Here is an 18,520-nt window from a genome sequence, read left to right on the forward strand (position 1 = left end):
ATGCTGGGGTCCCTCTGCACTCTCATCACTGCTCTCACATGTAAGGAGGCTGACTGACTGCAGACTGGAGCTCCTGTTGAATTGATCAGTCTGGCTGTTTCTCTTCACTTCATGTCATCTTGTTGTTTCCAGGTGTGAGTGGTGTGACGGTGGTGACACAGAAGCCTCCTTTAGTGACGGTGAGGAAAGGAGAGACAGCCACCATGGACTGTAACCTGGGGACTGTTACTGAAAGTAGTGCCCGGTGGTACAGACAGATCCCAGGAGAAGTTCCTCTCTATATGCTGAGATTTTATCATAGTTATAGTTCACCCAAATATGAAACTGGGTTCCCGTCTTCAAGACACACAGCAACTCATCAGTCAACATCAGATTATCGTTTGATCATCAACAATGTAGAAGAAGGAGACTCTGCAGTTTATTACTGTCAAACATGGGATGACTCTGTGAATGAGGTCATATCACAGTGATTCACACCATGACAAAAACCTCCTCGTTATTGCTTCTGCTTTTTATCTTACTGACACATATGGACTGAAAGTAGCTCCACCAGCCAAAGTCTCAACCAACATATCTTTATTTGTCAGTATTTACACACTTTAAAGTTTTCTTTAAATCAATAAAAGCAGCAGGTATTACATTACGTTTACATGAATATTTACTCCAAATTTAAACATCTGATAATTTCAAGGAAACACATTAACATTATATGTTACACACTTACTATAAAGAACAATCTCACCATGAACTGACAACATGCTGTGGACCCTCTGCACTGTCATCATTGCCTTAACATGTAAGATGCTCCCCTGCTGCATTTAACATTCTGTTTTTAAGCATTTTATTCATGTGTCTTTCTTTTATTTTGTTTATAGATGGTGATGCAGCTAAGGCTTTGACTCAGACACCTGCTTCTAACTTGTTTTTTACAGGACAACAGGTTTTTCTCAAACATTAGGATTACAAACATTTCTCAACATTCAGAAAAATCAAGGATATTTTGTCCAGCCGTACAATCAGGTGCCTGATGGGAGCCCTCAGTATGTTCTGACTTTTCACCATTCCGACAGTTCACTAGACTTTAGAACAAGCTTCTCCTTTGATATATTTAACTCAAAAGCCACAAATATAGACTACCTGTTTGTTATATAGCAGGTAGTAGCAGGAGACCGCACTGCGTTTACTGTGAAACATGGGAGGATTCTCCTGAGGAGAGTCTATCACAGTAATTCACACATTTATTGTGGAATTACAAGCCTTTATTTTTGTTAATTTTGCTAAATTAGGCAGATTGGAAATGTGTTGGAGAGAGGGGAAGGACCTGCAGACTCTGACCCTGGACAGGTGCGTTGAGGACTGGGGCCTCCATATATGGGTCGCTTTCTCTATCGCTACGCCACACGGCGAGCCCAGGGTACGGGTTAATTCTAATAATTGGTTCATTAATTCTTTGAAATTATTATAGTTCTGGACATATAAGGAAGACAACGTTAAAATGAAACCTTCCATTTACAAATCCCAATAACCCTTTGTTTAAGGAGTGTAGTTAAATGAAAAATATCTCATCTTGTGAATTAAAAGAAAATGTTCACAAATGGGTATGTTTCACCCCTTAAATGTTTTTAAATACTATAATTTTATGCTTTTGGTCTTCAAAAAGGAAGTAAATATAGGTAAAGATTTCACATTTTTACTCTACGTTGTGGGTCTTTGGTCTGTATTTGCTGTGGTCAAACTGTTTCTTAATTCAAAGTAATGGGAATTTAGACAAGAAGGAGTTGTAGATTTCAAGATGAACAACAAACCCTAGAGAAAATGGCAAACAAGGACCAGACTTTCCACATCAGCATTTCTCTGTCTATCCAGACATCAGACTGGAATATGAATAAGGTTTACACCTGTAACGTTTCTTTGGGCTCCCAGTCTGCAGAGAGAACCATCAACAAGTCAGGATGTCCTGGTGAAGAATAGTAGAGGACCTCAACCATCATTTATAATCTGCATCTGCAACATTGCTTGCTGAAAACAAAGTACTCTTGCTACAATATGCTTTTATCAGCCTTACAGTTGGTGCATTTTTATGGATCAGAATAAAAAGATAATACTTACAACTTACATGTTCTCCTTTACATTTGTTCAGTTTTGTTTTTATTTTCTATTAGTGACCCAGGATATATACAAATTCTACAGAAATATGAATAAACAAGCCGCAAAGGTTGAAAAGCATGACTTTCTATATGTTTTATCTGACGTAGTGGATAGAATAAGTTTGAGGAGCTAAATAATGAACTATGAGTTCAATGCATCAATAAATGAATTGTTAATTCCTTAATTTTCATGACTTAAATACACAAGTATTTAATGTTTGCAAATTCTAAAATATGTCAACTTTCATATAGACATACTGGTATTAGGAGTAAATGTTAACAATCAGAGAGGTAATACAAGTGAGTGTCTGGGTTAAGTTGTGTAAAATGCTTAAACCCTTTTGACAGAACAGGGCAGATGAAACTAAATGTTCATCCTCTGTCAGTGAAGCATCACCTATCTAATCTTCTCTCTCTGTTCTCACAGGATGCAGCTGTGGATCTTCCCTCCATTTTATAGTTTTTTTTAAAGAGGACCTCAGGTTTCAGTTGTTTGTGGAACTGTGTAACATTTCTTTCTTGTTTTATATAATAAACAATTAGGTCATCAGAGAATAAAAAAAACTTATGTGGTGGAAAATAAGGCGAGGAGATGCTGGACGAGGTATTTCACATGACGCTGAAGCTGCAGTGACTGACAAGAGGAGGAGCTAGGATGTAAATTGCATAAATCATGTGTCTGAACATTACAGATCCTTGAGTCAGATTTGATTACTATTATCTTTCAAACATGTCTTTCATAAATCTGTTTTAATGTGAGCTTGTGGCTTGTGATCCATCCAGTTTCTGATTTTCACATTTAAAGTGTCTTAGAGATTGGTTCTTCTGAAACTTGACATCGTTTTTATAAATAATAAGAAAAAAGCCTAGGAGTCCTGCAGATGTATCCTGTATATGAAGAGAAAGAGAGAAGTAATGCTTGACTGAATGTGGATGAAAAAACTCAGTTTCACTTCTTCCTGTCAGACTTTTCTCACCATTAAATGACTTATACAGATGCTATCTTTAATATTTTATACTGGAAATTCTCAATGTTTGAAGCTTTACAGTTGGTATCTCTGAATGTAGAGTAGTTGTACAAAAAATAAAAAATATAAATAAATCCAGGTTAAATATCTCCAACAGCCATGTGAATAAACATCACATTACAGGCATTAAACTTTTTAGCACAGCAACTCTCATTAATGTATAAAGAAATACACATAATGATACATTTGTTATAACTGTAATTTATTGATGAAAACTGAAAAAATGAAAAGAAAGCTACAGCAGCATTAAAAAAAACACATTCCAAACAAAAAGAAGCATTGTTTCTAAATCTTGCAAACAATAAAGAAGAATATAAATGATGGTTGTGGCCCTCTGCTATTCTTCACCAGGACATCCTAACTTGTTGATGGTTTTCTCTGCAGTCTGGGAGCCCAAAGACACTTTACAGGTGTAAACCTTGTTCATGTTCCAGTCTGATGTCTGGATGGACAGAGAACTGCTGATGTGGAAAGTCTGGTCTGGTCTCTGAACAGCCGTGCTGGTAGAGACCCCACTGGTCACTGGACTCCCACCAACCAGCCAGCTCACATCTGCAAAGGGTCCAGACTGACTGGACAGACAGAGCAGAGTGGCTTTGTTGGACTGGAGCTCAACACTGGATGGAGGGAAGACAGTCAGGACAGGAGGAGGGAGGCTGGAGCCTGGAGGAACATGGAGAACATCATTAAATAACTACAGGATTTAGTCAACAACAAAGCATTACTTGGTCAATGATAAATAAAAATAATGACATAGAGGATGTGACTTATGTTGCTTTAAGGTTAATTATCAGTGATAATTAATATTACGATAAACTATAAACAAGATCACAGTACAAATTATAAAAAAAACTGCATTATTTAGGAAATATTTTGTGTGAGGCAATATTTTGAGGCAAATTATTAGTTTGAGAATATTTTTGTCAGCATATTTGATTTGGTGGATTTTCTTCTTTAGAAATTTGTAAAAGTTGAAAGTTCATATTGTTAACTGGCAACTTCAAGTGATTTTAAAGAGAAAGATAAAATATAAAATGGATCCTACTGATTTTTCTGCGCAAACAACAAACATATACACATACAGATTATAGAGATTATATCTGACGTCTTGTTGAATTACATTTGTATAAAGTGTCTCAAAGACCAGCACAATGTTGTGTATTTCACAGAATATGATAAAAAGAAAATCTTGTAACACTATTTACTACATAATTTACGTAAAATACTGTCTATTATCTGAAGCACATCTGGGTGTTTTCATCAAAGCAAAACATAAATAAGTATAACTTATGGAAATGTCTTTTTTTATTCTATGAAAATACTGTTATTCTTAGTAAAATAAAAAAAGTAAAGTAAAAAAAAAATCAATGTCTTATTTTAAAGTAATTAAAACAAATCCTTACTTGTTACAATCAGCTTGGTTCCTTGTCCGAATACCACAGTGGTTCAGTTTGTATACATGGCTGTACAAAAACCTCCTGATTGTCTCTGATGAGGGAGTGAAACTGAAACGTCCCTCTGAGACCAACTTTCACTGAAAACATCTCAGTAATTTCATCAGTCTGCTTTTATCAGTAAACACTAACTCTCTTCTGTCTCAACAGACATATTTCAACATTGACATTATGTTTTATGTTAACTAATGTGTGTTGTAAACTGTTTAATGTTCAGACATTTTAGCATCTTTGGTGTTTGAGTCTTGTTTGGGTTTTTGTCACACTGTGAATCACTGTGATACAGCTTCAGCTGCAGAGTCGTCCCATATCTGACAATAATACAGAGCAGAGTCTCCTGTCTCTGCCTTGTTGATAATAAACTCATATTCTATGTTTGATGAAGATTTAGAGTTAAATCTGTCTGAGGAGAATCCTGTTCCAAAATTCAGTGAACTGTCAGAGTGCCAAAAGCTCAGGACATACTGAGGAACACCACCAGGAACTTGTTTATACCAGCCAACATAATTTCTATCATATCTCTGAATGTTGCAGTTGAGAACAACTTCTTGTCCTGCAGAAACTATCTTGACAGGAGGCATCTGGGTCAGTGTTATCGCTGCATCAACATCTGGCAACACATGCAGAGAAACACATGAGTAAAAGGTTTGCATGTGAAAACATGTCATCCTAAAGTATCTGAGAAGAATCTTACATGTGAGAGCAGTGATGAGAGTCCAGAGGGTCCCCAGCATGTTGTCAGTTTGTGGTGTGAATGTTTGGTTCTGTCCAACTGAAAGGCGAACAGGTCGAACTGAAAGGAGAGCAGCAGAGGCTTATAAATATCTTTTGGAGAGAAGAAGTGAAGGAGGAGGAGTTCTTTTTTGTAAGGCATGATACTTGTTCTACCAGCTGATAAGTTTCTTTTGTTTTATCATTTTAAATACTTCTATTTTTGTATTAAATCATGTTGATATAACTGCCTTGTGCTGCAGATGAAACTTTCAGATGTTTTTGAAACAGATGTTTTGCAGCAGTAACTGTTCTGCAGTGTAAAAATAACATTAATGAAATTTAAGCATCGCTGTGGACAGATCTTGGATAAATCTGGGCTTTTTAACTGCATTATGGAGGCAGAAGAACAAATACTGATTACAAGGAACATCTAATATGGTTAAGGTTACAATTAAAAAATCGGGTTTTTTTTGGCACAAGACATGTTTCTTACTTTATATGAATCAATGCTCGTCCTTTCACTTATTTGTTACAGTGTCAATCTTTAATTTTAAACTGCTTTATCTTTTTCAGGGGTTACAGGGGCCTGGAGTCCATCCCAGCTCACACTGGGTGAGAGGGGGAGTACAACCTGGCAACCAGTTATACACAGGTTAGGTATACAGGAGAAGAAAACCATCAGCCATCCACTCATGTTGACTCACATCTAAGATGATATTTAGAAAAATCAAGCGCTGGGTCAGAGCTCACCATCACCATGCTGCCTTAGAAATGCATGAAAACTCAGTTGAATTCGTTTTCTTAACTCAAACATTCGAAGCAAGTCTTTTTATTTTAAAATTTACTTTCATATGATGTGATTCATGTCACATTCAGAGATGCTCTTATTTCTGTTGTATTTTTCTACAGTATTTAGGGGTGCAAAGTCTATAAAACCTTTTAAATTTTTTAAGAATATTTTCTTTTCTCATTTGTAACAAAAACATTGCAAATTACTAAATGTATGGGACATTTCAGTGAAATGTTTCGATTTACATATAACGTAAAAAATATTTCTGGACTACTTTAAAAATGCCCTCTGCCATGATCTTCACAATGTGTAGATTTTCTTATACAGGAAGATTATTTGCATGTAAAAGGGAACCTTTTATGATAAAGAACCACAATGTTTAATGTTAGTAATAACATTAGTAATAACAGTTAACACATGTTGGGAGTTATGATTATTGATTGATTAATCATGATCAATAATTATAATTAATAATCATAATTTGACAAAATATATTTCTTAACCAAAATCCTCATTCATGAATCGAGACCAGAGATGTTTCTGGTTTTGTAATTGTGGCTCAACGCCTTTGACAATTACAACTGTTAAATACTCCGTAATAATTGGTAACTATTGCCGGAGATGTCACTGTTTAATCGACCGTTTCTGCCGAAACGTGTGGAACTTTAACCTTATCTTGACTGATGAATAACTCTTGCACACAATAAACACAAAAGCTTCCTCTTTATCTATGTGAATATTTATTAATCTTCACCTACTCAACATGCAAAGTTCTACATAACAAGGGTAACACATCTAACTAAGCAAAAATAAAGCCAAACAGCAGTGGGTGTGTATTGAATCAACCAGCAGTTATGGCAAAAAAAATGAAGGAATGAGAATATGAAAAAGGGGTGTGGTGGCGAGTGGAGGTGGAGCACAGTTCCACTGTAACTCAGTGATGTCCGATCATAAAACCCCCAACTCCGTAGAACACAAAGAGTTATAAAACTTTTGGCAGCAAGCTAGCGAGCAGTGAGATTGGAGACACGCAGCACATCAAAGTCTCAATAACAGAGTTACATGCACATATCATTCAGAAATATTAGATTCTAACTAGCGATTCTCATCGCACTACAACCTCTGACCCTGCCCAGGCTTTCTAATAAAGAAATAAAAATAAGGATGGTTTTTACTTGTTGTCGTCTTCTTTCTGAGCGGGGGGGTTCGAGCGAGGAAAAGTGGGAAGTAAGTTAATTGTGCGTCCACAATTAACTTCAGGAAAAAGCGGTCAGTATTCGTCTTCTGGCCTTCTTGGCGAAAAGGAAAAATATGATCTGACCATCAAAGTCGACTTGGGATGAAACACGGTAGCGGTTCGTCTCCTCGAAACTCCGTGTTCTTAGTTACGTGTTAAACTCACGTCTTCGATCGGCAAAGTGACATTTCTGGCCTTCTCATTCCAGGAACCTCAGTTAGGAATTGTTCGTTGTCCAACGAGAGAGAATAAATGAACTCTGCAAAGAGTTCTTCTCTTGAAGTCGCTAGTCCGGTCTCTAGCAGAAGGCGGCATGTTCAACACGGAGGCCTTCCTATATAGCGTCTTGTGACGTCAGACTTGGGACGCTCGTCATATCAGTCGCAGTGCACGACGGGATATGTAGTAGCGGGCTGTCCTGGATACAAAATGGCCGATGCCATTGGAGAGGCACAGTGACGTCCAACAACGTGCAGATAGTCCAATACTCAGCAAACAAGTGGTCCAACACACATTTTCAACAAGTCACAACATTACCATCTGTTAAAATGTCACTGGCAAATTCATTCATATACAGTATTTAAGAGCCCCAGTTGAGGGTCTAACAATTTTACCGAGCAATCATAAAATAGTATAAAGAATAAAATTGTAAAACAAATATAAAAAATATAATCAAAATTAATAAAAACCATAAAAGTTAAGAACTGAAAGCGTAAAAGCAGAAGTGTTTGTTTTTAGCTTTTTATCATGGTATAATCTACTGTGATTTGAACTCATACACAGAGATGTACCATGTTTTACAGTAATAAACTGCAGTGTCTCCTTCTCCAACGCTGCTTATAATGAAATGATAATAATTTTTTGGCTGATGAGTGCAAGTGTGTCTTAGAGAGGGGAACCCAGTGTCAAAGCTGGGTGAACTCTAGCCATGACAAACCTCAGCATATAGAAAGGAACTCCTCCAGGAATCTGTTCATCCTTCTTTCCTGAGGAGGAATTTATTACAAAACTCACAGGAGGAGGAGCTTTTTTTATGTATTTGTTACAATGCCTTCCAGTATCAAAAGTATCTCTTATTTCAACAATATGTATTTTTTTGTCATAATTTATCCACTTAAACTCTAAAACTATGAGTTTGATTTTACTATCACTCATAACAAAACTTACATTATAGTTTGTGTTCTTACTGACACATCGGTTTTACTGTTTTATAGAAATTTGAACATTTATTTATCACATCCGATAAAAAGACACTGTAACTGTTGTTTTATTTTTCAATGGATAATGCTGTGGAAGCCAATTTTCTTTAAATGGTGTTTGTATCACAACTCTTACAGACCTTTCTAATTAATTTCATCAAAAAAGTTGGGATGGCATTATGAGTCAAGGAGCAAATACCGTGGGTGCTCTGGACAGATATGGGTTAAAAGATGTTCTTTGGCTATATTCCAGAAATTGATGTTCAGATATGATGACACACCTGCTACACACACACTTATGTTAACATGATTTGGGTTTTTGCAACATAAGTAAAAAGGACAAAATACTGCTTCCAATTGTTTATAGATGTCCTTTTTTATTGGATATTCTAAACCCTATGCCTATATTTGTCAAAAAGCAGAAGTGTTTGTGTTGAAGTTTTTGTCAAGGCATAAATCACTGTGATACGAGCTCTCTGCCAGAGCCATCCCATTTTTACAGTAATAAACTGCAGAATCTCCTTCTTCTACATTGTTGATAATCAAAGGGTAATCTGATGTGGTCTGATGAGTTGCTGTGTGTCTTGCAGACGGGAACCCAGTGTTATATTTGGTTGAACTCCATGATAAAACCTCAGCATATAGAGAGGAACTTCTCCTGGGATCTGTCTGTACCAACGTACAGTGCTGTTAGTAACAGTCCCCAGGTTACAGTCCATGGTGGCTGTCTCTCCTTTCCTCACCGACACAACAGGAGGGTTCTGTGTCACCACCGTCACACCACTCACACCTGAAACAACAAGATGACATGAAGTGAAGAGAAACACACAGACCGATGAATCCAACATGAGCTCCAGTCTGCAGTAAGTCATTCTCCTTACATGTTAGAGCAGTGATGAGAGTCCAGAGGGTCCCCAGCATGTTGTCAGTGTGTGCTGACAAGGATCCTGAACTTGGAAAGAGACCTGACTGCTGCCAGAGGAGAGAGTTGAGAGGATGAGGAGAGGAGGTGCTGAAGGAGACATTTAATACAACACTGACAGGAGGAGGAGCTTTATACACAACTAATAATGCTTCCAAATATTAACATGCATCTCTCATTCTCTTTGTCCTTCTAAAAGGTCAAACACCAATCCAGTCTTATATCAGCTGCAGCCTCTAACAGGTTTTCTTCCAGGTTGTTACTAGAACTCTCCTGTCTTCCCCTCAACTCAGGCATCAACTCCTGCTTGGGAAAACTAACCCCATCCAGTCATCAGTCAACAACCGATTATCGTTTAATTATCAGCTTTGTGGAAGCAAGAGACTCTGCACTTTATTGCTGTAAAATATGAGAAAGCTCTGTTAATGAGCACATATCACAGTATCACAGTGATGTATCCTATAATAAAAACCTCAACTCAAACACTCCTGCTTTTCAAAAATAGACATCTTGAATTGAATAGGAACATAAAAAAGTAGCACCTCTTTTTGAGATGTTACACCACTGAAAATGAACCAAATGTACCAAAGTCCAAAATGTTCTTTATCATTTCTGTGATGATTTATTATTAAAGATCCTGTCAAGGATTGTTGATTTCCAAGTACTTTGATTTTCTCCCTAGAAAGAGTAAGCTGCTTTTTTAGATAATGTATGATAAAGATTCCCTTTTAAAGTTAGCTGATGTTATGAACCTTTTGTTAAACAGTCTCAAACACACAAACAATGACCATGAAAGTTCTTTAATGAGAAATTATCAGTATACACTGATAACAGGTTTTGGGAAAGGAGACACATCCCATTCTCTCAATAAAGTTGTAGATCTTCAAAAGCAAGGATGAAAGCCAGACAGTGCATTTTATATGAGGAAGCAGCAGCTTTTTAAATGGCCATAGTGGAGGTATTAGTGCCAGAATTATTTGATTCTGTGATCAAGATTCTACTGTACTTGTTTTAATCATTTGTTGTTGTTTACAAGCATATTCTGTGTTTGAGAGTTATTTAAACAAAAAAGTGAATATTAAGTGTTTAAATACCAGTACCCTTATTCAACCATTCGTATCCATATGATATGTGACATAATATTTGAACCATATGAGAGCTTTTATTACAAAGCATCAATGAACCTCTGGTTTGACTGAGAGCAGTGGCATCTCTACCATCAGAGACCAGACCAGACTTTCCACATCAGCAGGTCTCTGTCCATCCAGACATCAGACTGGAACATGAATAAGGTTTACACCTGTAAGGTGTCTTTGGTCTCCCAGACTGCAGAAAACCATCAAGTCAAGATGCATTGCTGAAGAATAGCAGAGGACCACAACCATCATTTATACTCTGCTTCTGTTCTGCTGCTTGCTGAAAACGAAACATTTATGCTAGAAAATGCAATTAATCAATATTCTGAATGAATGTGTTTATTTATTATTTTCATCAGCTTCGCAGTTGTTATATATCTTAATAGTGTTTCGTCATGTCAAAATTTTGATTACTTTTTGTGTTTTTTTTCTGCTGGTAATTAAATGAATAAGCATCATTAAGGAAAACTAATAAACAAGCGAACAAATTAGAAAACATTGTTTTATGTTTCTGATATATTGTTGATCAACTAATTCTGAGGAGCTAATCTTGCAAGCGTCTCTTTAGCGTCATGATAAATCAAGTATTTTTTTGTTTCACCACTTAAATACAACATTGTTATCTAAAAAGCATGTCGTAACAAAAATAAAGTAAGTTTTACCTTTAAATTTGTAAAACAACAAGGGAGAAAATGAAAGTAAATAAGAATCTGCTTTTGAGTTTGTAAAATTCTTAAAACCTTTTAAAAGATGAGGGCGGATGAAAGTGAATTTCTGTCATTGAAGCACCACTAACCTACACCTCCCTTTCTGTCTTCACAGGATGCACCTGCAGATCTTCCCCCCATTTTTATATCTTCATGTAAATGAAGCTCGTGTTTCAGTTGTCTGTGAAACTGTCAGCATTTATTATCTGTTTTAAATACTATATCATCAAGCTATCTGTAAACAGTGGGACATTAGTTGTGTTGTAATAATTTTGAGTCAACTTTTCATCTGCTTTTGGATCTTACACATTTTCTTGGCTTTTTTGAGATTTTGTAGCTAAAATACTATATTGGTTTTAATATGAATATGAACTTCTGCACTATTTATTTACTGACAAACTGACAGTTAGTTCAGTATTTCAGAGATTGTTCCCTCTAAACGTTGACCTCATTATTTACACAAAAGGATAAAAAGCAGAAGAGTATGCAGTAAAAGAAGACACAAAAAGAAGAGAAGTGATGTTCCACTAAGTCTCATTTGTTGCTAACTTTATCAGGTTTTCAAAGACTGACATTTTGCAAGGTTGTATTGGGGTTTTTGTTTTGTGGGTTTTTTTGCACTAGTGGCCTTTTTTCTCAGTTATTTAAAAAATAAACATTGCTCACTAGACTCCCAACGACCAGCCAGCTCACCTCTGCAAAATATTTCACATTTTTGCCATTTTTGCAGACGTTTGTTACATGCATAATATTTGGGCATTTTAAACTTTTCTCAAAAATATGTTCTTGATGGTAAATGCATTAAGATAAATAATTCATGCAGGTTTATGCATTTCTTTGTGGTGACAACCCCATGGGACCTGACACCCTCACAATAAGGATTAATGGAGCTGAATTTCCATGATGATAGCATTTTAAAAAAAAAGTAATTTGGAGCGGGAAACAATTACATTTAAAAATTGTATCTGAAATAATACAGAGGAAAAACTATAATAAAAAAATTATAACAAAAACACATGTTATTTGGATATGTCCATAGACCTATAGGCCTGAAAAGCCCCAAAACTTTTAATTATATGTTTATGTCAAAAGCCCAGTATATCTAGTAGGAACTGAATGCTCAAAAAACTAGTTATTTTAAATGTTAAAAAAAGGTACTTGTCCCATCCTTGCTTGTAAACAACGGAGTATTTTGGAGTTACTTCTTTTATAGCCAATCATGAAATTTACCTGATAGCAATGTTTTTTGAGAATTCCTCAACTTTCTCAGTTTTTGTTGGCCCTGGAGCAGCTTTTTTTAAATGTGTTGCAAGCATCAAATTCAAAATGAGGGAAATTATATATATTTATATATATATATATATACATATAATATGTGAACAAAGTTTTCTTATTTCTCTTATATTGCAATATAATGATTATTTTACTAATTAATGGATTATTTTCATTATGAACACATAACGAGCGCAGTGTTTAAATGAAACCTTGCATGTTCATGGCCAAACATACATAGTAGTGGTTGTTGTTGAATTATTTATTTTTCATAAAAACAATAGAAGTAGTAAAATTTATTTATTTATTTATTTTTAACCGTGTCCTGTCCTGCATGGAAGCACTCATAATTGTTGTCTGAGTGCCAGGAAAAAAGCAAGTGAAGCTAAAGCTTTAAAGCTCTGCTTGATATTCACAAAAATAAACTTTATTAGAAACTGCTTTGGGATTATTTCAATTGTTACGGAAACAGAAATGGAACGGAAAAAAAAGAAGCATGAAGAGAGAAAAGGAAGCAAAAAGGAAAAGAGGAGAGAAGGAGAATAGAATGGAGGAAAGATAGAAGGATGAAGAGAATACAAGATAACACCCTGCTTGCTTCTACACCTGCTGAAATGTTCGTATTACCAGCCTTTTTACTGAAAGGTGCACAGTACTTATCAATGCAAGATGTATTTAGTGGTAAATGCGGCTCAAAATAGAACATTTGTGTATCTGTTAACACCAGAATCTAAACACCTGTGGGTCTGAGTGTGAGCCGCTTGTGTATACAAGGTTTCTCCATACAAATATGCAATAGTGAGTGTGAGGAGCCACGGACCCACCCCCCTGGACCTGGGACAGATACGGAGGAGATCCAAGCCACAGACATCCAAAGGCCCCCCAGAGCACAGGAACCCCAGGAGAACCACCGCCGGGACTGCTGCAACCCCCCCAGAGAGAAGCAGGGGAGAGTTCCAGGGGAACCACCCAGCAGCCACAGTGCAGAAGCTCCAGGGAGCTGCAGCGACGAGCCTCCAGGCCCCGCCGTCAGCCATCTGCACCCGAGCAGATCCAGCCACGAACCCCGGGACATATCACTCCCCAAGCAGAGGCCCGACCGATTGTTTTTTAACACACACACACACACACGTATATATATATATATATATGTGTGTGTGTGTGTGTGTACAGGGGGTTTGGCTATAGGGCTATAGCAGCCCGGCCATGTATATTGACCCTGTGGAGCTCCTGACGGACAGTTCTGGTGGAAACAGGAGAGTTGAGGTGCACATTTAATTCTGCCGTGGGCAGCCGTGGTTTTATGTTTTTTGGATACAATCTGGGTTAGCATCCAAACATCCCTTTCAGACAGCTTCCTCTTGCATCCACAGTTAATCCTGTTGGATGTGGTTCGTCCTTCTTGGTGGTATGCTGACATTACCCTGGATACCGTGGCTCTTGATACGTCACAAAGACTTGCTGTCTTGGTCACAGATGCTCCAGCAAGACGTGCACCAACAATTTGTCCTCTTTTGAACTCTGGTATGTCACCCATAATGTTGTGTGCATTTCAATATTTTGAGCAAAACTGTGCTCTTACCCTGCTAATTGAACCTTCACACTCTGCTCTTACTGGTGCAATGTGCAATCAATGAAGACTGGCTACCAGGCTGGTCCAATTTAGCCATGAAACCTCCCACACTAAAATGACAGGTGTTTCAGATTCATTGTCCAACACCGGTATGTATGTATGTATATATATAAATCAGAAAATTTCTATCTTTCTTTTCCTATAGGTAAAGCTCTTAATTATTTAATTATCACAACAATTATGACAATCATTTTCTCTTAAAGCTTTCATAGTGTCTCACGAACCCAAAGGAGGACTTGTGTCTCATACTGCAAGTTCAGTTCTTATAGTGTTTCTAAAAGTATTATGGACTACTATCCTTCATCTTACAGGAAACTGCTTCTTCATTGGATTTGGGTGGCAGACATTAAATTTTCTTCAAAACTCGAGTTAAACTTCGTTCTTCTAAAAAGCCTCTGTCAAGGTTGTTTTAGATGTCCCTAGGTTATGTTTTCAGTTCACTGTTATTGGCTGCTGGGGAACATCTCTAAACCTTTTACCAGTGCTTTTTGCTCTGCTCTCTTCATTCTACATTACAAATCACAATTTTAGGTATCTTTATTTAAACTTTATTCACGTGTCTTGCTTAATTTCTTTGTCTCAGTTGTGTCTATTTCTGGTCCTATAAGCTAATATCCTCTCTTTTCCAAAGTGGAAGATAAATGGTGTTCCTTAATGGTTTTATTTCAACTAGATGTTGCTTAAAAGGGAGTTCCTTCCAGTTTTGATTATCGTCCTGATAATGATCAAAAAGTTGAATTGACTCCCAAATTTGTTTTTTCCTTCGTGGCTCTTTTGGCAACAATTTTTGTTATAGATTTAATTTGTTTTTATTTTATAAAATAAAAAATCTAAGATTAATTAAAGGGTTGCATGGTGGTGCAATTGGTAGAACTGTTGCCTTGCAGTAATACGGTCCTGGGTTTGAATCCCTGTGTGGAGATTGCATGTTCTCTCCTTTCTCCGTTCATGCATACAACAGCTTCCTCCCACAATCCAAAAACATGACTATTATTTTAATTGGTAAAAGTAACCTGACAATATCAGTGTTTGTTACTTGAAATAAAGAGAGATAGTTCGGGTTAGTTATCTTGTGGATGTTTTAACTATCATTATAGTTTATTAATGTAGTGAATAAGGCAAATTACGAGGTTAGAGTTTCAAGTATTTTAAAGAATGGCCATTGGGTTTAGTGTATAGCTGATTAAAAAGCTTTGTGACATGACAGATGTTTTCAGTGAAAGTTGCTCTCAGGGGAATGTTTCAGTTTTACTCCCTCATCAGTGACAGTCAGGAGGTTTTTGTACGACCATGTGTACAAACTGAATCACTGTGGTATTCGGACCAGGAACCAAGCTGATTGTAACAGGTAAGGATTTGTTTTTTTGTGTGTATTTTACAAACAAAGTTGGTTATAGTTATTAATTAAATATTCTAGTTTTTATAGAAATAAGCGTTTATTTTTAAATCACATTTTGTTGTAATTTAAAGGAAATATGCATTAATGTTTTATTTTCTGATTGTCCTCAATGTTTGATTAATCTTTATTTTTAAAGCACATATTTAATGTTGTGAATTGAGGATGCATTACCATATATTACTGTGAATGCTTTTGCATGATGCTTTAACTAGTAATGAATGTAAACCTCACTAAATATTTCACTTTTTTACTTTTAGTGATAGGTAATTGATTACACCCTTTAATTATTTTCGGCTCTATTTGTTCTGGTAAATTTTTATATCTTAAATTCCTGGAAATTCTGTCAAGACGTTGCTGTTTGGACAATCTCTGGATTAATTCACAGGCAGTTGCATTTTACAAATATTTTTTATTTTTTAGTCGTGTTAATCTGTGATTTCAATAATTGGTTAATTTTCCTTCTTTGTTTTTATTCTTTTATTTTCTGAATGTTCTCCATGTTCCTCCAGGCTCCAGCCTCCCTCCTCCTGTCCTGACTGTCTTCCCTCCATCCAGTGTTGAGCTCCAGTCCAACAAAGCCACTCTGCTCTGTCTGTCCAGTCAGTCTGGACCCTTTGCAGATGTGAGCTGGCTGGTTGGTGGGAGTCCAGTGACCAGTGGGGTCTCTACCAGCACGGCTGTTCAGAGACCAGAGCAGACTTTCCAGATCAGCAGCTCTCTGACCATCCAGACATCAGACTGGAACATGAATACACTTTACACATGTAAAGTGTCTTTGGGCTCCCAGACTTCAGAGAAAACCATCAGCAAGTCAGGATGTCCTGGTGAAGAATAGCAGAGGACCACAACCATCATTTATAATCTGCTTCTGTGCTGCTGTTTGTGTTTGTTTTTTTCTAATCAAGTTTAGATATAATATTGCAAACATGAATCTGTCTGTTTGTGATTTATTTTGTGAAATATTGCTTTGCATTTCATTAATAAAAGATAACTAAAAAATAAAATATATGCTCATGTTTATTTATGTCTATAGCAATGATTAGAACTGTTTCAAAATGCAACATTTAAATAGTGTTAATTTAAACATACAAACACTCATTTCAGTTTTTTTTTTTTTTTTTCGTAAAAGCATGATAAACCTATAATGCTATGATTACAAAAACAATTTCCAAAAACAATGTTGTAACAGGACAAAATTAAACTTTCCGAGTCAATTATTTAAAATGGCAAATAAATCTGATTAGGAGAGGAACAAGTGAAACAGAGTATTTATCCACAGACAGTGAAGCATCACTTCTCTTACAGGAAACATCTGCAGGCTTCTGCTTTCTTTTTCTTTTATGTAAATGATAGAGTTTCATTTTTGAAGGTACAATTCCTAAAACAATGGTTTTAACTGTCAGTTTCTCAATATTTAATATGTTGAAAGACATCCATCTACATGTGCAAAGCCTAAACTAAATGCATCATTAATCATTGTTTATAAATTAAGATAAATTGAAATTCTAACATTCAGAAGTATCCATTATAGAGATTACATCACAGGTCCTTCTTCTGTCAGTCACTCCAGATTCATTATTGTATTGAATAACTCTTCCAGCACCACCTCCCCTCATGAGAGATTATTTTAACTGACTAATATCTAAATTAATAAAACAAGAAAATATTGTGGGCAGTTCCAGAGACAGTTGACACTTGAACTATTCATTTACATGAAGATAAAAAAAAATGGAGGGGATTTCTGCAGCTGCATCCTGTGAAGACAGAGAGGGAGAAATTAGAAAATTATGCTTCACTGACAGAGGATGAAAATTCAGTTTCATCTGCCCTCATCCTTCAAAAGGTTGCCAGTATTTTAACAATTAAAAACAGATACTTATTCACTTCTGTTTTCTCTCTGGTTGTTTTGCCAGTAAAATTATTTTGACTGCATGTAATCAAATATTTTCATAAAAAGTATTAGTTAAAAAGGTGATATTTGTTTCTTTCTGTGATGCAAATGAACTAATTACTACTTGATTTATTACTGAACTAAAGTGTAAAGCGCTTTGAAGTCCTTTAGACTTGACAAAGTGCTATACAAGTGCAGGCCACTTACCATTTTAAAGTTATAGTTGCAAGTTTAGTTCCTCAACACTAGTAAGTATATCAGTGACATCATATGACTACAGATATTTAAAGAGAGGCTGAGGAGTAGCTTTGAGTAACATGTGCAGGTTCATTATGCTATCAAAGAAGAAAAGTATGACTAAATTAAAGTAATCATAATTGGACAATTAAAATTCAATTTTTTAAATGCAATTCTTAATTTCTTTAATGATTTTTGGGTTTCAATGCAAAACCAAATGATTATATAATAGCCTAATGTGTTCGTTAGTTCTTAACAACCCATTCCTCCAGTTTTCAGTCAATGACAGAAACAATCCAGAATATAAAAGACAACACAGACAGATACAGATAACATTCATGACATAGGGCCCATCTGGGATTTACCTTCCTGCTGTGAGGCTACAGAGCCAAACACCTTGCTGTTAAACATGAAAATCTTTTTTAATTCAGTTAAATATAATTGTTTACAGAGACAACAAAGCAAACCAGTCTATAATACTGAATGAATTAAAAAAACAATCCAGATTTTTTTTTATCTTCCAGCACCAAATCATTTCAAAAACCTTATCATAATATTCTCTATTATTATTATTTCTTTAAATTTTGCCTTTAACCTCTTAAGCCTGAGGGTCCCCTTACAAGGGGACTTGGCCTCTTTAGCTATAATTAACACATTCGTAGCTGACTAACTCTGAGACTGACACACACTTGTCATATGTCCAGATCTTCATCTGAGACTCCTCTAAAAAAGTGTCTACTTCATTCTTATATCC

The 18,520-nt window shown here is 36.1% G+C and overlaps 1 protein-coding gene and 1 pseudogene across 1 annotated transcript; one reads left to right on the forward strand and one right to left on the reverse strand.

Annotated features, from left to right (window-relative positions):
• Positions 1 to 16,473, forward strand: LOC124863867 (immunoglobulin lambda-1 light chain-like). Its single transcript, XM_047358398.1, has 4 exons — positions 1 to 40; positions 133 to 455; positions 15,551 to 15,587; positions 16,148 to 16,473. The coding sequence occupies exons 1-4, from the start codon at positions 1 to 3 to the stop codon at positions 16,471 to 16,473; spliced, it is 726 nt and encodes a 241-aa protein (XP_047214354.1).
• LOC124863866 lies at positions 3,357 to 9,490 on the reverse strand (annotated as a pseudogene).
• Positions 16,474 to 18,520: the final 2,047 nt, after the last annotated feature.

This window comes from Girardinichthys multiradiatus, chromosome Y (genome assembly GCF_021462225.1).
Source record: "Girardinichthys multiradiatus isolate DD_20200921_A chromosome Y, DD_fGirMul_XY1, whole genome shotgun sequence".
Classification (NCBI taxonomy): Eukaryota; Metazoa; Chordata; class Actinopteri; order Cyprinodontiformes; family Goodeidae; genus Girardinichthys; species Girardinichthys multiradiatus.